This window comes from Clarias gariepinus, chromosome 9, assembly GCF_024256425.1.
Source record: "Clarias gariepinus isolate MV-2021 ecotype Netherlands chromosome 9, CGAR_prim_01v2, whole genome shotgun sequence".
Classification (NCBI taxonomy): domain Eukaryota; kingdom Metazoa; phylum Chordata; class Actinopteri; order Siluriformes; family Clariidae; genus Clarias; species Clarias gariepinus.
In genome coordinates this window covers 29,604,352-29,629,087 of record NC_071108.1, presented here as the reverse complement: position 1 = coordinate 29,629,087, position 24,736 = coordinate 29,604,352, and the positions used below count along the sequence as shown (strand labels likewise).

Sequence of the window (24,736 nt, the reverse complement as noted above, 5' to 3'; positions counted from 1 at the left end):
TGCAACAAAGATGGCTCCCATGTCCAAAACAGACAGATGCATTTTTGCACCTTCATACAGTTCTTAATCTATTTCATGAAGGCGCATCTAGAAAATGTAAAAGTTCATATTATGTACACTTGCAGAAAAAAATGGTACTGAACTATATAGTCCCTTGCCTCTGCAATAGTACAGTACCATCAAGCACTATGGTCTTATACCTTTCAGTATTTTTTTTACTTAGAATAGTACAGTCTTACTCTATAAAGTAATCATGATCCTTTTGTGTACCTTTTTCCCACTGAAGAACAATGCATATAAAAAGTGTAAAAGATATCACAAAAGAAAGATACTGGTGTACAATAATACCAGTCCATAAAAGTCCATCAAAATATCATTCTTTATTTACTTTTACTGGTTGAACCTGCTTTTGCAGACAGATGCTAGCTCTCAAATCTTGGAGTAATTCTTAATCCAACAAATAAAGCGACATCTAGAAATCTAAAATCATGGATTCAGGTTTTCAGGGTTGCACAAGTAAATTAATAAAAAAAAATAAAAAATTTTTTTTCAAAATACATAGCTAATAATTGTGAACAAATGTAATATAGATGAGTGTTAACTTGCACCATCATTCACCACAAACCTAAAAATAAAGCCTTGTTTTTGATTATGTTGATAATGGACAAAACTGGCATGCATACTGTTAATGCTGGCATAGAGCTTGATTTAAAAAATATGTACAATTATAAAGAATATAGCAGCTAACAGGCTAGGTAGCCTTACATAACAGTAGATACCAAGCAAACGTTTGCATAATATGTAATCTGAATAATTTTCTTTAATAGTAAAAGAGTTAGAAAGTTTTGAACAAAGTTTTGATTTGAACTAATCTCTTGTTTTAAAAAGTGTTATATGTAACTTTTAGGAATGTCTGAAGTAGTCCACATCTTTAAATAGCTAGATATTACTAACAGATTGTTGTGCTAACTAACTAACTACTGCTAATTACAGTATTTATTCTCAAGAATAAATACTGTAATATTATGTAAAATATCTGCATGCTGGTTTATGTACATTACTATACACTACGTGTGTAATATCTATCCAAAAATGTAGTAAACTCCTCAGTATAGTTACTACATAGGTAACTACATTAATGTCTAACAGAAACTTCATGCTAATATGACTTGGAACACCTATTTGTTGTGTAAACATTATGGCCATGGCAAAGAAAAAAAAAACATTTTGAATATTCAATACTGTTCAAAAGCCTTGAGCCAACCCTCATTTCTTTATATTTTGCTTCCAAAGAGACAGACTTTCTAGTATTTTTAATGTAATCTTAAGGAATAGTTCTCCAGGCATTTAGGCTCTCTGTACTTGACCAGTTACAGAGGAATGTTTTTTTGTTTGTTTGTTATGCCACACAGTGACCTTTAAATCATTCAAGCATAAAAAACTATCTAACTTAAGGCATGAACCAGTGAGAAAAATGCAGATGTGCAGATGATGACAGATGATCAGGCTGGTGGCTAGATACTGGTGATGCTGAATGCTGAGAGGTCGGAACAGATGAGAGGGGAAATAAGGTTGCTGCTTAAGTCGTTACATAAACAACCAATGTTTAGATTGTATATTTACTTTATTATGAAGACTTTTGCACAGTACTGTACACAGTTATTTAGTATTAGTATTATGATATAACAATAGCTGTAAATAAGTCATGGCAGCATATTTGCAATGTGGGTTTCTTTTTTTTCCAAGACATGCTTTACTTACTGTATTTGGAGGTACAAGACTAACAATGCTAACTACAAGTGGTAGAAGCATGACCACCAGTTAGCATAATGTAAAGCTGATACTGAAATCATAGTGGATTTGTGTTGGGTTAGCTGAAAAAAAAAATCAATCAGTTTTTCACTTAGTTAGTTATTAATCACTTTATTCTGGTCATTGCTGTGGTGGAGCCGGAACAGATTGTGGACATAAGGTGGGGAATACCTTTTAGATTGGACTACCAATCTATCACGGCACCACAAACACATTTTTACACACTCCTTTATAACTAGGAGAAATCTAAAGTAGCTAGTGTACCTACTGGCATGCTTTGAGAGATGGAAAGAAACTGGAGATAAAACGATTAAATTAAAATTAAAACGATTTATTATTTTTGCCATACTTGGGAAAAGGCAGGGGTAGTTGGACAGTAAAATCTTGGCTTACCTGGGTGTGTTGCTTGCCAGCATGGGCCACGTGTTTTGTAACATCGTCAACATGCATTTTTAGATCGCCTGAAGGTCCACTATATTTTTTCATAAAACTACCCAAAATATCATTCATAACTTTTGAATTCATGGTTAGAATAGAGCTGTGTCTCTAAGATAGTATTACTGGTAAGTTAACTTTAATAATAGTCTCTGTTAATTTATTAAAATCTGTAAGAAGTCATGCATGTCAATTTCAGCACCATCTGCAATTAACATCCAGAAGTAAATAGTTAACAGTGAGACTAATATGTAAAACATCATCCGTCGCGCTTCGTCACTTATCATAGGTTCCTCTGTAGGGATCCACAGACTTATGCAATGCACCATAGATCTATTTTTAAGTAACTGGTGTTGTTTGAGCCCATGCTGTATCATATCAATTGCTATTTTGTTACTTTATGTAGCACTTAAGTCTTAAGCGCTTTGTTGTTACACTGAGGCTAAGGAGTAAGAGTCTGCTAGAGACACAGCAAGCTCTGGTTTCAAATCAGTGATCCATAGCAAAAATCGTAGCTCAGTGGTGGCTGGGGTAGCTCATTGGTTAAGGCGTTGGACTAATGATCAGAAGGTTCCAACCCCAACACCATTAAGTTGTCACCATCAGTGTTGGGAGACGGTACATTTTAAAGTAACTAATAACATTACAGAATTACCGTCTTCAAAAAGTAATCAGTTACATTACTGCATTACTTTCTGATAAAAGAAATAACTAGTTAAAGTACTTTTCCATTGCAGAAAATGAAAACTCCTTCGTAATTTCTCATGCATGTTGTTTTAGTCAAGACCTTTATATTTATTCTACCATCATCACTCAGCGAAATTTGGCCCATAATCTGTTAACTTATACCCCTATCTCATCTATGCGGGTTCGCGTGAAAGCGGTATGAATGGTTCATTATGATTCTCTGTGACTTTTGCCACTGTGATTAGGTTTCCATCTTTCTGTGCGTCGGTCCTCGCATATCAAACTGCATAGGTGAGATAAGGGTATAACAGCAAGAATAACAGAGTTATCGGGGGCAGGGCTTGTAGGACGACTTTCACACACACGCACACACACACTAATGGATTGGGAATGATTGCTGTCTGGCTCACAGATTACATAAATTGTCTGAATAACGGATTACATTTTTGAAAAAATAACTAAATAACTAAGTACTTAAATGGCCGACCTAACGCGTTATATTACTCGTTACATCAAAAAGTAATCCAAGTACTCTAGCGCGTTACTTTGTAACGTTACACTCAACACTGGGCACCATTGGGCCCTTTAGTAAGGCCCTTAATCTTAATTCTCAACTGTTCAGTTGTATAAGGAGATACAATACAAGTCGTTCTAGATAAGAGCATCTGCCAAATGCTGTAAATGTAAAGCATGTGGAATCCAGGTTAAAATTGATAATAGGACTGACCTGGTGAGTCTGGAGCTGTGACAATCGATATAAGGTATATTTCAAACCTTGCACTTTATCATTTTTTTTGTATTTAAAAAAGTATAATGCATATAGCAGTGAAGCCCATTTCGAAGCCAAAATCGGTTAATTCAATACAAAGAAATGGTATTTAAATACAAATTTGCTAGTCTAAGTTACTTAACATATGGGGTTAGGTGTACAGTAGTTTTCCTGATTCTAACTGGGTTTCCATTAATTGTTGGCTACCAGTGCAAAACCAAGCAGCAGAACTCAGAGACCAGACATATGGCGTAGAGGTGAGTGGGGAATTCGTGTGAAAGTGATGTTTCCCTAAACAACTCCTTTAATATGTTGTGGGAGTGTCAGACTTAATACCGAGGGCTCAAAGTAATTATTTCTCACTGAACGTGATCTTTTTTTTTTTGTTGCCGCAAGAAACCTTATGATCTAAATGCATTAATTATTTAAAAATTAAACAAAAACAGCCATCATGCCACCTCGGTAGAGTTGTCCCTTGACAGGCGAGGAGCGTGTACAACATGCTTTAGAGGCGGCACGGCGCTGCCACGCGTGTCACGGTGAGGCCCGGCGAGGAGGAGGATGATGATGATGATGATGATGCGGGCGCGTGCCTCTGTGATCTTGTTGTTGTCGTGGGTTTTTTTTTTTTTTTTTAGATCAATATTAAACATTCTTCCCCACAAAGCGCCGTGTTAAGTAGACGCCACGCTGCTGATACGCATAAAGAAATTAATTAGACGAGGTTTTTTTCCCCATTCAACTCCTGGACAAATAACTACTTGTAAAGCGCACCTTCTGGGCATATCGAGCATATGCTTGGAATTATCCTTAATGGACTAATTACATAAATTACTCGTTAATTTTACAGCACATCAATTATAAAAGATATATCAATTAATTTTGCATAAATTAAAGGGCTGAACGTGGCAAAAAAGGAAAGTGGGAGATGAGCGCGCGAGGAGGGGGGTCTGTTCTGGGGCCGCGAGGCGAAGTACGTGCGCGCGAGCGTGTGTGTCTATGTATGTGTGTGTGTGTGTAAGGGGGGTGTTCGTCTGTTTGTTCCAAAGATGCTAATAATTATTTTTGCAGCTCTGGGCAAGAGACTGCAGCTCTCAATTTTTGGAATAGGACGTGAAGAAACCCGCAATCAGAGAGACAATAATAATGGCTCAGACCCCTCAGTAAGCGATCACGAGGCATTGAAATCAATTAGAGTGGTCCTGATGAGAAACTGAGTTCAAAGCGACTTTATGATTCATCGATACCGATTAACACGGTGACACAATTAACACACTTTACCCCTCCAAAAGGACATGACGTGTCAAAAGGCCACGAATCTTCCATGCATTCCATTTTAAATGATTTTTAGCATCATCAAAAATTTCACACAGATCATTTAGGCTACATTATTGCCATCCTATAGATTATGGATTATAAACGAAGAAAATTAAATATGATACAGATCTGTGCCACTGGAGCTGAGAGGGATCTCTCACAATTGCTAGATAAATCTGCACTTGATCTTCTGCTTTCTGTCTCGCAGTCGTTAGTTAGTTTGACTTTTGTGCTTCAGCTTGTTGATCGATACTCTTCTCCTAACTGAGCCACATCAACACCGCATGCATGCTATGTTCAGCTATTCCACTCCCACTGGGGAAAAAAAAAAACACAAAAATTTCAGGTAATATCACTGAAATTTTGAATGACATTTACTCACAAGTTTGAAAATCTCACACAAAAAAAATCACAATCGAAAGGTAAACAATTGTGAAGAAATAATTTGCAATTACAAGGTAAAAAACAAAAAGTTTAGTAACATTAACTTGATCTGAGGACAAAAATTAAAGCTGCGTAAAAATAGCTTAAATTTATAAAGTCACACGTAAGTCATATTTACTGTTGAATTGTGGGATAAAAATTTAAAGTTGTGTTTAAAAACCTTAAGAAAAGTAAATTTCTGTGAAATTGTATGAAACCAAAATATTTAACAAGATAAAAAAAGTTACAATTTAGTGATATTAACTCAATTTTTTTAATTGTGTTCTTACAAGATAATAAAATTCACAATCTTCATTTTAAAAAATCAAAGTTGTGTAAAAAAAAAATAATTTGCAATAACAAGGTAAAAATTTAAGTTGGATTCATTTGAAATTCCGAGGAAAAAGTCCAAGTTATATGAAAATAGCTTTACAAAATTTAACAGTCACACTTTTAAAGAGAATTTAAAGTTATAAAGTGTAGATAAGGCTAAAAAAAAAAACGTCATAGTTAAACTACATTAACTCACAATTCTGGGAATAAGTAAGTTGTGTGAAATTGTGCAAAACTCAAATTTTTACTTACAGTTTAGTGATATTAATGCATAAAAGTTGCATGAAAATCACTTGCGATTTTTGTTATACAGTATATGTCACATTTTATTGATGTTACCTTTTTTTCTTACAATTGCAGGTTAATATCACTCACACAATTGCGACGGCAAAAACAATCTTCCATATGATCCCTATTTTGAGAAACGCACAAGTAGCTATAAAATCTTCATTCTTTGAGTTCTTGTGATAAATTCGGTTCCTGCAGCGGGGAATACGATGTTAGTGGACAGCTGTAGGTTTTTCACAGCCGAGTCCATCCCTTGTGTGCCCCCTGGTCTATGTGTTTAAAGCAGACAAACACATTCATTCATCTCTACCTGTCAGCACTGAACCACACAGAACTACACACACTCAGAAAGAAAAGGAGAGTGTTGACATATACATACAGCACAGATATTCGAAGCAGGTGAATGGAAAAACACACAAAATCATATTTATATCGGAAAAAGCATTTTTATATTTTGGGGAGAATATAATTCTTTAATTAGAATATTATTAAATATAGAAACTCTACACAAACTCTGTTTGGAATTTCCACACTTACCCTGTCTCCCTACCTTTATGAGGACTCTCCTTTGACATTATTATTAATATAGATAATTAGTGCTATTGAACACTAACCTTTACCTTTTGAAGTTTTTTGGTTTATATATAAAATCAGTTTTTTTGGAAGGTAGGGGGGTCTAAGCAGTTTACCTCATAGAGAACTGCCAAATGTCCCCACAAGGTAATAAAATGTCATGTGTTCCTAACCTTACAGTAACATTTGGTCCTCTGAATGATATAAACACATGCCCACTGAGACACACACACATGCACACACTTTCTTTCTCTTTCCCTCACACACATTTACACACACACACACACATACACACACGGCCTTTCTCTTCTTTTCCCTCCCCTGGTGAGAGCTTAGTGAATCGTGCAGTTGGCTGAGTTCCAGTCTGTCTCTCCCCATTACCACCCCCCCAATCGCCCCTAAGGGGCACCAGTAGCCCTTATCTACTACAACTCGTTCTCTACACTTACATCTTACATACCGCATCTCTGTCTTTTCACTTACTCCATCCCTAACATCATCATATTATCCCTATGGAGGCCCTGCTGAGTGCCTCCGAACATGTCCGGCAAGTGCAGCATGAACATTTAGCATGATCTGTGTGTTATAACCAGACCTATCGCGACAAGCCGGAATTGAGCGACATATCTGTCCCATGTAATTAGACTTACTGGTCATTTTATTAGGAACACACGTACACCTGTTCCTTTATGCTGTTATCTAACTGGACATAAGGCGTCACCCATGTGATCTTAGTGACTTTTTCTGTGTTAGATTGACTCTTTACAACCATGGCAAGCGGAAAAGCATCTCAAAACACACTATATGTAAAACTCAGAGGCGAATGGGCTACAACAACTGAAGACCACATCTGGCTCCAGATGTGTCAGCTCTCAATGGTCACAGCTTGACTGAAACTGAAGGGTTGAAGGTTATAGAAATTCCCAATTGTATTGTATTGTATCAGTAAGTGCAACAGTATAATTCATGCTGTGTCCTTTCCCCATATGACTTACAAAGTAGATCTGGTTTAGGCGTACTGATTTTTGAAGAAGAATATTTCTTATGTGATTAGTTAGAAAAATTAGGTTGATGGCTCGGACTTAAAACCATCACTGACACCAAAAACTCTTTTGCGTTATCAACATTCAGGGGTAAATGGAAAAAAATTTTGAACTGTAAGACAAAAGAACAATAAATTCAGATATAGAAGCATATATTGATTTTGCTAGCACTCATAATATATTTATTTGTTGTTTCCCTTTTAAGCTTAAATTATGCAGTTGTGTATGTCGAAAATATTGTCACTGCCAAAAATAAAAGTACTGAGCGGTGGTTTTCCTTTTGGAGCAGTGCATTCAAGATGACATGTTTTGTGGCTTCTGCATATATTCTCTCTAAAAAAGATTTTAAAAAATAATAAATGTTCAGTCCTGAATGTGGTGCCAAGCTTTGTAACCAAACAGTTTAAGGGCAGAAGAAATGGCAAATCTCTGTTTGCCGAGTGGTGTCTTACAGAGATGACACAGATTTATACATCATCGAATTTTACCCGTATCCTAATGTCTTCACTGCTACCAGCTTCACCCAACAGTAGCTAAATGAAGGTTCAGAATGCATGATTAATAGGTTATGTTTGCTTTAATGCTCACCAATGGTTTTTCCAAGTTTTCTTTCCGCAAGAATGTCAAGCACATGCTGATGAAAACAACAGAAAAAAATAATAGCATAGCACTTGGGCTAAGAGTTCAAAATCTTCAACCCCCCTGTGTTACGAAACTGTCTCTCCCTGGCTATGAGGCGTCAAGAGTCGGAGCCGCCGAGACTATCTCCTCAATGGCCTCTCGGATGGCTCCGGCTCACAGCTCACCCTGCGCCAAAACTCCTAATGCGCTCGCCGACTCACTGCCTCGGATTTTCATAAAAGTCGTTTTCGTTGCCCTTGCTGCCCGGTGTGCGATACCGAGGCTATGTGTAAAATAAATGATGTATATAGCTGTAGGGGGAAATCCGACCTCCCCCGGCACTACCTTGGTGTCCAAGGAACATTGAACATTAGATCCTCGTTTAGTGAATAAATAAGCATTCAGCTGAATGGCAGTGTTAGCCACGGACTTTGGTGCATATTTTACCAGAAAAGGAGTTAAGCCATTAGGGAGTTAATATCAAATAAATCTCCACTGGTCGGGCAGGCAGAGAGGGACCGGCGGCTCTGCAGCGCCCTGTTGGGTTACTAATGACCTGCGCAGGCTTCAAATGAAGCTGTTATATGCATGTCATTTGCAGTATGTATATATTTATATATTATCTTCTAATTGTGTTTGAGAAGAGAACAAAGCCACAGCCACGGCATTTGAGACAAGGGCCTTAAACGCTTTGTAGAGGACAAAATAAACTTGTTTCAATTAGCATGTGATGGCCTGAGCATGTGCGCGTGTGCGTGGACGCCGATGAAAAGGATCGACGTGGAAAAAAGTACAAAGATGTGATGCCTCGTGGTCTTTGTGCTGGGGTTCAACACATCACTTTATAGGGGTATAACTCGCTTAATAAATTGCTCATTGAGTTGTTTTTCTGTATTGCTGCATTTCTACCAGACTTGCAATTATGTAGTAGTCTATTTTGTGAAAAAATGAGGCAGGAAAGAAATGATCTGGATCCAATTTGTTATTTTTTTTTTCCTCCCTCTCTCAGTATTATAAATTGTTTATATTTGTTCCACTATTAACTTAAAACTCCCAGTTTATTATTCAGTTATTCATCTTACAGCATATTAACTACTATGAATAATTCAGTAACTACAGTGAAACTAATAGACCTTTCCTACATATGTACTTACGGGAATGAGGAATGCAAATCCGGACTCACATACATACACATTTAAGATTTTCTCAAATGTGCTGATGAGTGTAATATGGCAGAGTGTCACGTTAAACACGCTCTCAAAGATTGTTGTTTATTTATTTATTTATTTTACCGAATGCCATATGGCTTTTGGGATATTTTGCCTAGTTTTGCCGAAGGGGTTATCGGTGAATAGTGCGGAGGGCTATTAAACTTATGGTTACTCGGAGGTTATTAAGGCTAAATGGGTGAGCAAATGGGACATAAATGTCATTAAAACCACAATGTCGCTGTTTTATTCTATATCCTGAACATTATTCACAAATTCCACCAGATCAAGCAAAAAATCAAGCAACAATGATAAATTCAGATCAAATTGTATTTTATTTTTTTTAATGACAGCACCTCTTTCGTAGCTAACCGTTTCCAATATTAAATACCTTATATTAATTCAATTTATTTTGTTGTACAGTGAGTACTGCAGGTTTTAACGTTTACCAAAAGTAAATACCGTCTACCCGTCTTTAACGCTGAAAGTTTAAAGAGGACTTTCCCCTTAAATGTTCTCGAGGCTAATTAAAACTTCAGGGTAAAAAAAAAAAAAAAAATCCACCGAGTTCTCAGCAGAGCTTCAGAGCCATCTGGAGCTCTTCCATTCTTTCTCCTGCCTTCACTTTCTCCATCTTTTTCGCTGCTGGCGCAATTAAATACACACAAGAGACACTGCTTAGTAAACAGCGTTACACATTCTGTTTGAATTAGCCTCCCATTCTGCACTAAGAACTGAAACATCCATACGGAAGATTGTTCAGATTAATCATGGCCTGACATGCCAGTCATTTCTGACAACGACTAGCGTGTCGTCGGAAACTCTGCTTCAGTGTTAGCACAACGCGCACTGTTTGTATTCGCTCTGCACACAGTGATATTTTCTGTCAGGGGAAGAAAACAGGTTATTTTTAGACAAATAAAATATCATTTAGCCAGAACCTACGGAGGCAAATGTTAGCAGAGTGGAAACATAGAAAAGCTAACAAAATCATAAAAGTGAATTTAATTTCCCCTTAGGGATAGCCTGACCTTTTTCAAGTTAACGCTGTGTCAGAAACGGTATTTACCTTAACATTTACGCTATACGTTTTTACGCTAGCTTGACACGCGACTGCCAACAACAGCAGCAGCAACAACAACAAAATAAAAACACTATACGCGTTTAAGTGCAACTTGGCACTATATTTATGATGTGAAAGATAAATGTACTAAAAGAACCCGAAAGGAAATGATAGATATCATAGTTTGGGAAAGATGTGTGCGGTTTGTAGCTAACCATGGTCCAGTAATTAGCATGTGCAGACGCTACGTTGGTTAGCAGTCCTCGTGCTGAGGAGTTGATGAACTGTGCCAGAGATAAAAGCCTGGAGCCACACACAAATAAATCTGTCATTTCACACGTTATCATATTCATGAGTGTGTGTGTGTGCGTATGACTGCAGATGTTACAATAGTTGTGCTTCTCTAAAATGTGTTTGGGAAGCGATCGACAGCTTTTTTAGACCAGAAGTTTTTTTCTCTTCTCTCAGGGAGCGAGAGTACATGCTGCTAGTGTTTTTGCCATTTGGGCGAAAACGAGCGGAGAGCTAACGATGTTTGTCGTGTGACTCCGAGCCGCCTGTTTGTTTATGCTAGGCCAGCTCTGCCCAGCGCCGCCTGTAAATAATTACCCACCCTAATTATGGCCTGGAGTTAGCGAGTGTGCTAAATGCTTTTCTGATGAGCACTGCCCTGAGTTAGCAGGTGCTGGGCCGGCCCTCCTAGGGACTCAGATTGAAGAGGGGGGCCCTCATCCCTGTCTAGCTTTACCTCCTTCCCTCATGTCCCACAGGCTGAACGGGTTGTGTGTGCGTTTGCACCCCCCAAAGACGAATACCCCCCAAAGAATAATGTGTTTTACACAGGGGGGGTGACTCTCCACACGGGGAGTAGGAGGGTGTTACTCTGTGTGCAGCTGGCCCCTAATGCGAGATCCATTACACTGCCCTAAAAATGGCCTCGTTTTTAGAGAACTTGGTCGTTAAGACGTGTCTTGCTGATAAAAATCAAAATCAAGTGTTCAAACTCCGAATAAAAGCCTGTAAGCTCCTAGGATCATTTTGGTAAAGTTTTATGGTGATAATGGTTGCTGCCTACTGGGTCCATCTTTAATCGGATTTTGAAAGATTTTATACTTTAAAGTCGCAACCAGGTACTCGCTTTTCACGATATCCCGAAAGAATTCAATCAGGGATTAATGTCAGGTGCAGAATAAAGCATTATCTATGAAACGACTGTACCGTAGGTCTGCATCTTTGTCGAAAAAATGGCACATGGGGCCAGCTTGCGTGGCCTCGACTCTGCGTGTTATTTGGTAGCATGTCGTACCATCAAACTTTTACCCCCCATGATCGTTCCCAGTCTGTCTCCTAAAACTTGCGCAGACTTGCATTATGTCAGCTCGCGCTTTGCCACCCCATTTGCTGTAGCCGTACCGCTGTGAGCGCAGACAGACTTATCAATCAAACGCGGCTTGATGGATTCTTCAGAACGACGGAGCAATCGCCTCAGAAGAGCCGAGGAGTCTCGGAGCGTTTTGTTTTTTTTTTTTTTCCTTTTTTTTCTTTGACATAAGGGTATGCAAAGAGTGTAAATGGATGAACGGTTGATTGATTCTCGCCAGCGAAGCTGTCGACAGCAGGAAATGTGTTTTTGCATTGACTGTGTTTGCCTGGGAATTTGCTCGGGACATGAGTTATCACGCACGAGTTTGGACCTTAAGGCGATTCCACATTAATGTGTATAATGATGACAGGTCGGAGGAGCCGAGATCCGCTGTTTAACAGCCGTTACCTGTGGAGAGACAGAGAGAAAAAGGAAGGGGAAAAAAAAGACTAAAAGCCTGGGAATATATTAAAAGAGATGGGCAAAGCAGCTAAACTAAGGAGGCAGGAGAAGATACAAATAACCTGGCTGTGTTAAAAGATAAAATAGCATCGCTTGAAGAGGCTGCATTTGACAAACCAACAACATTGAGTGTAGCGTATATTGTAGCCATTTGCTAATACGGCACATTAAATAAAAGCATATCAATGTGAGACTCTGTAGTTGTAAACTGTATAAATGCCCCATTAACCCTACAAAAATAAAAGTGTAATCAAGAAAACATTTCCTTTGCCGGCCTTACTGAAAAATCCAGAACATTCTGATCAACTACTAGCTGCTAAATATAGGCTGAACTGGTCAAAAGTTACTGAAGAAAAAAAAAAACTGGTTTGAATTATTGCTGCTAATGCTATATATCATAGACAAGTTGTTTTTTATTTAAAAACAACACAACAATAATGCAATTAAAAAAACTTAAACATTTTATTTCTGAAATATTTTGATAAAAATAGGCAGTTAATAAGAGAACTAGCGAAAGATTATCTATTAGCTTGAGATTGCATTCTAGTAGCTTAGCTGAGCCTCAGGATCAACCTAGGGCTGTTTACAAGAAAGCAAAACAATGTGTGGTGAAAGAAGAAACCCTGGAAAATGAATTAGGCTTTCCAAACTACAGAATGGATTTTAAGTAAGAAAGCTGCTAAAATAAAAGCATTCACAGCAGATGTCTTAACTAAATGGCAAAAGTGAGCGTCAAACCTAGCTTGCTATGTAGCCCTCAGGCCTAATCCAGGCTACTGTATTCATTTTATGTGAGTAAATCTATTTTCAGTGGTCAACAAACTTCTGCTGTACAGGATTAGGGGACAATAATATATAACAGTGAAATAAAACATGAATATTCTCATCCCTTTTCCTTTCTGTTAGGAATATTAATGTGAAAATGGTATAAACAGACCATAATAATGAGTACTATATAAAGTACCCTTTTTTATTATGGTAATTGTAGTACACAATATGCATACCGATTTCCCTGTCACGTTCACTTGTCTCATCCTCACTTACAGTAGGGTTTACATTCTCATCCTGTCTCACATGCTTTCTGTGGCTACTAAACGCACATAGACCATGAATATTATAATAGAGAATTAAATGTAGATTTAACAGATTAGAAAAAATACTTTTAGCGGCATATATATATATATATATATATATATATATATTTTTTTTTTTTTTTTTTTTTTTTTTTTAATGTCCCTGTTTAATAAGAGAAACACAGTGTCAGGTTCCGATGCCTATAAGACATTATTAATTACTATATACTAATTATTGGCCTCACCTAGCTTCAGATTCATATCCTATCAAATTCCTGGTGCTTAACTCTAGGTTGCATTCAAAGCTTAACCTACAGTATGATTAAGCAAAAAAACTACCTGCTACTACTTATTTTCCATTTAACCAAGCCACATGACCTGAAAGTTGTTGTTTTTTTTGCAGCCATATCCAAGCCTTCAGCCAGTGGGTGGCAGTACAAGTCCTTTCTTCGAAAGTTATCTAGTTCTTTGACTCAAATGGCTTGGCAAGACTGAAACCATAGTCTGAGTTTATGCCAATATCTCAATACATGAGTTTCAATGATTATCTCACTGCAGTGGAAATGGTCAAGGGGTGGGATATATTAGACAGCATGAGAACAGTCATTTCTTGGAGTTGATGTGATGAAAACAGGAAAACTAAGCAAACATAAGATCTGAGAGAATTTTGACTAGGTCAGAGTATATCCAAAACAGGCAGGTGTATTCCGGGTATGCACTGCTTAGTACCTACCTAAAAGTGGTCCCAAAACAGATAACTGGTGAACCAATGACACTATCATAGAAATGCAAGATGTATGAAGTTTTGTGTGTGGAGTGAAGGCCAGCTTGTCTGGTCTGATCCTACAGAAGAGCTAATGTAGATGAAAATGCTGTGAATGCTGGTCCTGATAGGAAGGTGTCAGAACACACAGAGTAGCACAGTTCGTTGCGTATGGGGCTGTGTAGCTCCTAAAATGCCCTTGCTGACCCCCTTTCACCAAGGAAAGCACCTACAATGGGAATATGAGCATTAGAACTAGACAATTTAATCATGTTTTACATCATGTGGACAGCCTGTGCTTGTGTGATATAACACCAGGATGCACTATGGGGAAAAAGACAAGCTGGCGGAGACGATGTAATGCTTCGGGCAATGTTTGGCTGAGAAACCTTGGGTTCCTTCCATTCATGTGGATGTAACTTTGACATGTACCACCTACCCAATAATTGGTACAGACCAAGTACGGTATACCCCTTACGGAAATGGTATTCCCTAATAGCAGTGGCATGCTACAGCAGGATAATACATATTTTTATTAATTATTACAACAATATAATATAATATAATATAATATAATATAATATATGCCTAATTTATATATATATATATATATATATATATATATATATATATAAAATGACAACTCATACAGGATTAATTAATCATACAGATACGGATACACTGGCATGATGACAATCAAGTTTATCACACATTTAAATAAGTTATAAGCATTAAATAGCATGTTTTAACCATCATTGCAAGAGCACAAACAACATTTTAATTAAACCGCTTTAAAGTTATTTAACACTTACTTGCTTAAAATAAGATATACTCAACTCTAGAACATTTAAAATCCTAACCGTTATGCTATATACACAGACCAAATTAGCAATTAAACTGCAACTGATTTCATTTTTTCCCTAATTTCCCAAAAACTCATAAAACTCGCATTTTTCCCCCCTTGCATAAAACTTCAAAGCAAACATTTCTGCATGTACCATTCTCCTTCAAACATAAATTAATCACTGTAGATACTTTTTCTCTACTTTTCTAAACACACACGGGGGTCCCATTACATAGCAGTCAATCTTCAAGAGACAAAGTGTTAAAAGGAAAAAAAAAACAACAGCAAAGGAAGAGAAACCCATTCTCTAGAGACAAACAAAACCATTAATTAAAACAAGCTCTCAAGCATCAATCTCTCTGCCTGTCACAAAATTATCATAATCTGAGAATGTTGGGAGTCTGCAGAGTAAACAGTTAATTTAGGGAGCATTAATCAAAAAGTGGGTCTCTCTCTACCCCTCTCTGTGCTTTGACACTTGCACTTCTTCATCCAACTGCATTCTTTAAACCCAACGCGGGCAACTTTTCCATCCGGGATCGATTTTAAAGTCCAGCTGCATGAAACGGGAAATGCTCCCGTGTTACAGAGAAATGCACAAGAGGATACAGCGCAGGGTGAGTTGGAATCTTTTTTTTTTTTTTTTACATTATTTAATAACTTTTCATACAATTCCCATGCAATAGGGAATATTCATTTAGCACAAAAAAAAAAGTCAGGCTGTGCTGTCGTCTTTGTATGCATATGTGACTGACAATGCAAACATACAGTTTATGATGTAACAGGAAACTGGAGTTTAATGACTAGAGAAGAAGCAACATGGGCAACGCTAACACTGTTTAAAAAAAACGGTGTGTTTTCTCTCCATTAAGTGAATCTAAGTGATCTCCTCATGTCATATAATAACTACCATATAATATCATATTTTATATAAAAAATGTATAAATAGAATAAATATATTCATATATAAATATCATAAAATACAATATCTATCAAACAACATTATACGGATGACAATGATAATTTACTGAGCCACTTCATTTCAAAGAAAAATACATCTTACTGTATAAATGTATAAGAAAAAAATATATATTATAAATTATAAAATGTAACGTTATTTCTTTAACAAATGACAACTGAGTTAAAAAAAAATAATGTAAAAAAAATAATGTTGGCAGGAAATACCAGGATTTAAAAAAAAAAAAAATTAATAAAATGTTGACAATTTTCCTATTCACCTATTAATAGTCATTTAATTAACATGGTTCTATGAGGTGTGTTCAAGTCAAACCGGGACTTATAATGAACGTAAAACCAATTGATATTTACAGAAGACTTCATGCTCATCAAAGTGGTGAGACTGTTAGTCGCAGTAAAACATCTGAATGGTGCAAACAGTTTAAAGAAGGTCGTACATCAATGAATGACAACCATGGCCGAGGTCGCTCTGAGCCCACTGCAGTTATTTCTGTGAACACTCAACGAGCGAAACGGCTGATCTTTGCAAATCGACGGATAACTTGTCATCAACTTGCAGAAGGATGCATCTGTGTGTGGGAACCGTACATACAATCAATCACCAACACCGCTTTCACATTAAAGGAACTCGGCCGGCCAAACCATTTTCAAATGTTTGAGCCAAGGAGTTCCTTGGAGGCCAGCGTTTAAGACATGAAGCAGGCAGTCCGATCATGGCTCCAGCATACTGGGAAAACTTTTTATCTTGCAGCACTAGTAAAACATTGGGATAAACATAGTTTTTGTTTCCGTAACTGTGTTCTGTTATTCTGCACAATCAAAAGTCCCATTTTGACTTGAAGCCCTTCATATGCTTCTCATTAAATATCAAAATTCATGCATAATTTGCATTTTCTAAAAAAGAAAGTCTATGACAAAACGTGTGCAACAAATTTATCAAGATATTATAATTTTTTTTTTAATGCCCATTACACGCAGATTAGGGAAAGCAGGCCACACTGTAAGAGTATATCCTCTCACCTTAGTGAGTATGGAAGGTCAATAATCAGTCACATGGGTGTGTGGGAAAGAGAGTTTGACAAACACAATGTGTAATTTGCATACACACTAGAGAGATTTGCGCATGCTTGGTCCCTAATGAGCAAGCCAGAGGTGATGGAGGCGAGGAAAGACACCCAGAGACAGCATGATGAAGAATCTTTGAGGAGATCCTGGGTGACACCTTAGAAATATGTGTGAGCAGTAACAGATTTTCTAAGCATTCAGAGTATTCCAAAACCATATTTTTTTTGCTCAACTTTATGAGGTATGTCGTCATGAGTACAGCTTATTCCTGGGCTTGACAATTATTCAATAAGCAGATACAGTTGTGCTAAAAAATTTGCATGCTCTAAAAGAAATTGTTAAACATTGCCATTTATTTGTAAAAAAATTTTTTTTTCTGATTTAAGAATAGTAGTCACTTGCCGTATGAATAACTGAAATCACCCAAACAACCCTGATCAAAAGTTCACATATCTTTGATTGTTTGGCCACATAATAAACACAGACACAGGTTTAAATGGCTATTAGAGGGAAGTTTCCACACCTGTGACTTATTATAATTGTAATTATTGTCTGTGCATAAAGAGTCAGTGAGTTTTTCAGCTCATGAGGTAATGCACAGACTTCGCTGGATACTGCACCATGGGCACAACAAAGAAACTACCAATGGACCTCCGTAATGATGTAGTTAAACATAACTTTAACTCTAAAGCAGAAAAAGATATCTCAACACATGAAAATGCCGGTCAGTACTGATCAAACTCAGACAAAGAGGTGGAAAGTAAGAGGTTCTGTTGATACTAAACCACGGTCAGGTAGACCAAGAACGATTATAGCCACTACTGCAAGTAAAACCCACAACTTAATACTTCTGGCGCAGAGTCATTTGGAGTGATGAGACTAAAATTGAACTTTATGATTTTGAGACGAGTCAACAAGGCCTACCATGAAAAATACACCCTCCTAAATGTAAAGCATGGTGGTGGATCTCTTATGTTTTGAGCTGTGTGAACTCCAGTGGCACAGGGAAGTTAGTCAAAATCGATGGCAAGATGAATGCAGCATGTTATTAGAAAACACTGGCAGACAATTTGCATTGTACAGCATGAAAGCCATGCATGCATGCTCTTAGATGTTCCAACATGACAATGAACCAAAGCACAAGGCCAAGTTGACCTGACATATGAACTTGAGTACTAAATGCGTTTTGCCTTCTCACTCATGTTTCCTTTAAGAAAATGGTACACATCTTGCAAATTTTCCCAAGGTATCTTTCCAAAATATAAAGTAATCTCCTTTGAACAGTTGATATTGAGATGTATCTGCTACTTATGCTCTGTAAAGCCTCCATAACGGCTCTAATCTGAGGTTTGTTAATTGGTGATTTCTGAGGCTGGTAACTCTAAATGAACTTCTCCTCTGCAGCAGAGGTGAGTTTTGTTCTTAGCTTCCGGGGACGGTCATCATGAGAGCCAGTTTCATCATGGAGCTTGATGGGTTTTGCAAATGTGCTTGACAAGAACTGTTCAAGAACTGTTCTCTTCTTCTTCCTTAACCAGAACTAACAGACCCAAACCTGTTCTAGCATGACAATGCCTCTTGTGCCCTCAACCCTAAAGAGCACATTTCGGATGAATTGGAATGGCAACTCCCTTCAGGCCTTCTGAGTCTTATGGGTTGTGGATGACAGCCACATCTGCAAAGCCATCCTAGAAGAGAGCAGGACCTTAAAGTGAAATATTTAGGTGTCCACAAACTGTAGGCCATATAGTATATGTGTACACATTAAAAAAAGTTTTTTAGTGCTTTGTGTCTGAGGTACTTCTCTAAGCATCGGATGGCAATTGGGTCAAAATCTGTGTCAAACTTGTTAGCAAATAAATGGTGTTGCTCTACCATCCACTGCAGATCCCCAACCCCGTATACACAAATATCCCGAACATGAATACCCTGACAGGGAGGGTACACTGCATCAAATCCCCCCTCATGTGCTGCCCATTTGACTAGCCGAGAGATGCTGTAAATGTCTGTGACGTCAAATTTGGGGTGTGCACGGAGAAACCCAGGAACACCAGGGATCCGCTGCATTGTAGCCCAAATCAATTCATCCGGGCTGTATGTATCATTAAACCATGACATCAGCACCTGAGCTTTAGGGTCCTCGATCACATAACGCACAAAATCACGACTCACCACTATGTACGCACCTCCTGAGAATACCTTTATGCCAAAGGGTGGCTGAGTTTTCACCTGGTTGGTTGCCTGGATTCCACCATTTATCACTTGGTGTCTTTTTTTCCATCTGTTCACCTTATTAGGAGGTGTGATATAAGTCTCCAGGCTGTTGAAACCAGCTAGTGCCTTAAGAGCACGCACTATCTCTAGGTTAGTTTTGATGGGGAAGTCCTGTCCACACAAGTTGATGAAGTACTTCCACTGACTGCTGACCTTGTAAAGATCCTTCATGCAATTGATATCAGCCTGGACGCGACTCCAACTGGCGTAGATTACCTGTTCAGACTGACTTGAAAGGAAAACGTTATCTAGGCAAGAGACGATGGCGCTGACTGCCCTCCTAGTGGACTCTTTGGTTTTTTTGTCCACATGGATGCAGTAGAAATTCTGAGGACTGTATACAGATCTGAGAAGTCGTTCGAAATTCTGCACCTTGTGGTGAATGACAATTGCGTATGCCACTGGGAATGCCTCTTCCTCCTCACTCAGTGGGAAACGGAAGTACTTCCGAGTCTTTAGAAATTCTTTGCAGTCTTCAGCCTGCTTGACATATTGTTCATCAGTGATCTGTGTTGTGGTCTTAAAGCTCTTTGTGATTGCCAGAATCTTAGCGTGTCTAATTTCATCAATGTCTCCTTGTAAAATTTTCTTGCAATCGCACTCATCCTCTAGAGTCTCATCATCACTAAACATCAGGGACGTGTAATTCATCTTTGGCTTTTTCTTGACCATCAGAGATGCAAAGATCAAAAGGACACACATCCAAGCTCCAAAGGACAGCAGCATCCAGGACCTTCTCACTCTGGTGATTATTGAAGCCATCGTCATATTTGTTAGTCAGTACCACCTGTAGCAGTTAGAGGGCATTATTTTAGTATTACTAATCAGAATATTGTCAAGACTTGTTCAGACTTTTGCACTCACATACTCACTGTTCAAACCTTATTTACTGTACTGCCAGAATTGTGCTGATATTACTGGAAAAAGTCTTGCAGATGAATATTAGTGTAGCTGTGATAATATCAGTTTTTTTTTATGGAGAACAGAAAATCTTTTTATGCTGCTTGATTTTTTTTTTTTCTCAGATAAAACCTTCTTTGTCAAAATTCTGAGAAAATAAACCATACTTCTGATTATAGTCAACGTTTGGAGAAAAAAAGTCAGATTTCTGATATTAAAGTTAACATTTTGAGAGAAAAGTGAGATTTCTGAAAATAAAATCAAAATTTCGAGAAACACTTAAAGTCAGATTTCTATTTTAAAAATTCAGAACTCCAAAACATTCTTAAATGGTTGCCCTACTTCTCTTCTGTACTTTTTTAACCACAGTAAAACAATTGTGGGTTTTTTTCAGTTTGGTTGCTGCCCACATTTTTCCGAGACTAGAGACACTTCTCTATAACGTTGCTCAAGATTAATATTGTTCCTGTTGTGAGGGAATCAGCATTGAACTATGTTTCAACATATTTAACACAGGAGCCTTACGTGACCTTTATTTTACCACTGAGGACAAGAGGTTTTTTTTTTAAAAAAAAAAAAAGAAACCTGCCCACTCAAATTCACAACAATGTATATAACATACCAAGCATTCACAGAATAGGAACAACTCCAGTCCAGAGTTTTACTAATAGTGAAGTAAAATTCTATAAATCGTTCTCACCACAGAGTGGATTTCGGCCGTCTTGGTCCATTTGCATGATATTTGAAACTTTCTCCTGTCTCGATTCCTTCAAATGTTTACTAAGCCCAAAGTCAGCACTGGGTCATAACTTACCATGACCATGGTGTTTATATATCATACAAAGTTGTTGGCTGTTCTGCTGTGTAAGCTGCTACGGTGCAGAAAGTAAAAGTTCTTACCAATCTCTTTTGTTACCACCGCTCTAGTAACCGTGATCCAGTGACGTTGTACTGTTCTGGAGAATCGCCAATCTAAAATGACTCCCACATTCATACTGTACTGTGTTTCCTTGAGAGCAGCCAATTGTTCTTATTTCCGTTTCTATCTCTTATCATGATCATGATGTTGACATATGATACAGCACTAGTTACCTACACTACTGTATATAAACCTATCACTTTCTCATCATGCATTTTGATTTACCACAGCTCTGAGTGAATATTAAATTATATGGATCAAGATATCAAGAATACTGCATATCTGATTGCAAGTGCACTCTATACAGATAGATAGATGATTATAGATAGATATAGCTAGATATGGATGTAAATGCAGTATTATACTACATACCCTGGACTTGCCAGCCAACAAGGAACTGATCTGATATGAAAATATTGGTATGTCTGTTACAACCATTGCTTCCTGGTGTTTCAGAAATAAAAAGTATGCACCAGGTAGCAAAATGCACAAGTGCTTTTCAAAATTGGCATGCCTACCTCATGAAACACATTTTTTTATTAAGAAACAAACCAAAGCAAAAATAAGTAAAGCCATGTGCAAGGTTTGTTAGTATTAAGAACAATTCTTATTTCAAAGTTAAACACGTTGACTTTCTGGTTTCTGCACTAATTCTGCACATTTCTGAAAATTGATAATTCTTTCATTATCTTTGGCTCTAAGTTCATGTTTGCATGGATCATTTCCCAGAATGAAAAATCTATCATTGGCTTATACAATATTTTGATTAAGCAATGTAGAGTCAGAGTTAGAGAACCATCATGTGCCATTATGAACCAAATAAGAACCATCATGCACAATTGTGTCAAGTTGTGACTCTACTGTATATAAAAAGGTTATCTAAAACAATGAACAAAGAATGGCATTAGCATCAAATAGCTTGAAACATAGTAAGATCTTTATACAGTACAGGCCAAAAGTTTGGACACACCTTCTCATCTATCTGTCAAAGTGTTTTCTTTATTTTCATGACCATTTACAGTACATTGGTAGATTCTCACTGAAGGCATCAAAACTATGAATGAACACATGTGGAGTTATGTACTTAACAAAAAAAGGTCTCCACAGTCACCGGACCTGAACCCAATCGAGATGGTTTGGGGTGAGCTGGACCGCAGAGTGAAGGCAAAAGGGCCAACAAGTGCTAAACACCTCTGGGAACTCCTTCAAGACTATTGGAAATCATTTCAGGTGTCTCTTAAAGCTCATCGAGAGAATGCCAAGAGTGTGCAAAGCAGTAATCAAAACATGTTTTCAGTTATTTCACCTTTTTTTGTTAAGTACATAACTCCACATGTGTTCATTCATAGTTTTGATGCTTTCAGGGAGATCTACCAATGGAAATGGTCATGAAAATAAAGAAAACACATTAAATGAGTGAAGGTGTGTCCAAACTTTTGTCTTGTACTGTATGTGTAATTAGGGCCCAATGACGTCTATGACCATTGCTCTGATAATGTTGTTTAATTTTTCTTTCTTCTAGATCTCATTTAGCTAAACTATTTTCTCTATGCATGTCATGGGCTCAACTCACATGAGATCAGATATTTTGGGTCATTTGCAAAATGCACATTTATGACATCAGCATTATTCTGTAAATACACACACTATGCATCCTACATACACACATCCTACACACACAACCCCTAAATACACACACACTACACACACTTACTACACAGACACTACACACACACACACTATATACACATATACTACATACACGCACTACACACACAATACATTCTACACACACAACACTTCCTACACAAACTACACATTATACACACACACAACACACACACACTGTGTCTTTCTGTCCTGAGTTGATAATTCTGCTTATCTGTTTGTTTAACTGATTCACAAATACAGGACTGCATTATCAAGTCTTCTTAAGAATATCATAGATTCAAATAATTTTCCAGATTTATATAAAGAGTACTGCACAGCACAGGTACAGAAAGTACGCCACACTGCAATGCACTATTTAACAGCTAGACAATAGCAACGTAAATCTTAGAGGAAATGCAGTGCCGGTCCCAACCCCGGATAAAATGGGAGGGTTGCTCCAGGAAGGGCATCCGGCATAAAAACCTGTGTCAAGTTGTGGGGCGGAACAGATTTTCCGCTGTGGAAACCCCTTGCTGGGCGCAGCAAAAGACCAACAACATAAAGAGACTGGAACATGGTAATCTTAAGATTAAGTAAAAAAAAATACATTCTTTAAAAGGGGGGGGGGGGGGGAAGCTTAAACCTGAAGTAGAACAACTTTATTAATCTCTCTAATAAAATCTCTGTCTAATCTTACCAAGGTTTGGAGTTCAGCTGTTCTGCTGTTGTAACGCTTAATCCATCATTCTACTTCTAATTGTTTTCAACCAGGTTCAGTGCTGTGACAAAACGCCACTCTTCACAGGAACTAACACTTTTCTTCCTATATCTCTTTATAGTCTGGCCCCACCCCATTAATTCAAAAGTTGTTTTACAGCAGGCACTTTGTTTAGCGCTGTTATTGTGCACAAATAGGGGATGGTTAAATTACAGAGATTTTAAAATTCTATTACATTTTTGTATTGGAAAATGTACATGTACAAAAATGTAAAATAAAAAAAATATGGAAATAAATTAGAAAATGTACAGAAGACTATAGACTATAATCATAAATATCAAGCTTTAATTAACATGTTTTAAAATGAATAAATGTTCATAAAATGTTATTGGTCAGGTTTCCACCGGTGAATGATATACCTTTAAAAGGACTATTTTTGCTGGAAAAGTGTGTGTAAAGTTGATAACCTACGGGGCCCTTCTGTTCATTTTAACTAGATGTAAATGTAGCGACATCCTCAGAGTAGAAAATGATGTTATAAACCAAGGAGAGGCGTCTCTGTCAACATCAGCCATCTTGAACAAAACCTAACAGAATTTCAGACCTTCAATTTATGGTCTCATGACTCATTCATTTTATTCATTTTATTTATTTAAGGAGGTAAAATCCAATTGGGATTCCACTTCTCTTTTTGACTAGAAAAAGTGCCAAGACAGCAGCAACCAACAACATACAGACACATTTATAGAAAAACATTCTTTACTGATACTTTTGAAAAGTTTAGGGATAATTCCAAAAATCACCCAAACGAAAAATGTGATCTTTGTGGTCTTCTTTCATATTGTTTGCTTTACAACAAATAAATAAAAATGGGCCAGGGGGTTAGTGGTTTATGATCAGACAGCTAACTGCTGGAAAGCAAGCAGATCCAGACTCTTATACTCAATTATTTCTTTAGCTTTAACCTCTTACTTTCTTTCTTTTTTTGCCCACCACATTTTCTATGGTGATGGGAAAACAATAGATTTTACAGGTGTACAGCTTCTCAAGTCAATGACAGTGATAGACTTCCTGGACACTAAAAAAAGTTTTTGTCTTGATTAAAATTCAATCTATATTTCAGAATTCGATCGATGATTGAAGGTCGATATTTAT

The 24,736-nt window shown here is 37.4% G+C and overlaps 1 protein-coding gene across 3 annotated transcripts; it reads right to left on the bottom strand.

Moving 5' to 3' along the window:
- Positions 1–14,895: 14,895 nt before the first annotated feature.
- Positions 14,896–23,682, bottom strand: LOC128529740 (beta-1,3-galactosyl-O-glycosyl-glycoprotein beta-1,6-N-acetylglucosaminyltransferase-like). 3 transcript variants are annotated; one of them, XM_053503228.1, is made up of 2 exons: positions 23,561–23,682; positions 14,896–20,181 (listed from the first exon to the last, which is right to left on the bottom strand). In XM_053503228.1, exon 2 carries the CDS (start codon positions 20,160–20,162, stop codon positions 18,885–18,887), a length of 1,278 nt encoding a protein of 425 aa, XP_053359203.1. In that variant the 5' UTR covers positions 20,163–20,181; positions 23,561–23,682; the 3' UTR covers positions 14,896–18,884. The 3 variants fall into 3 exon arrangements, with proteins under 3 accessions (XP_053359203.1, XP_053359204.1, XP_053359202.1); XM_053503229.1 differs by lacking the exon at positions 23,561–23,682 and adding an exon at positions 21,195–21,250; XM_053503227.1 differs by lacking the exon at positions 23,561–23,682 and adding an exon at positions 20,995–21,149.
- Positions 23,683–24,736: the final 1,054 nt, after the last annotated feature.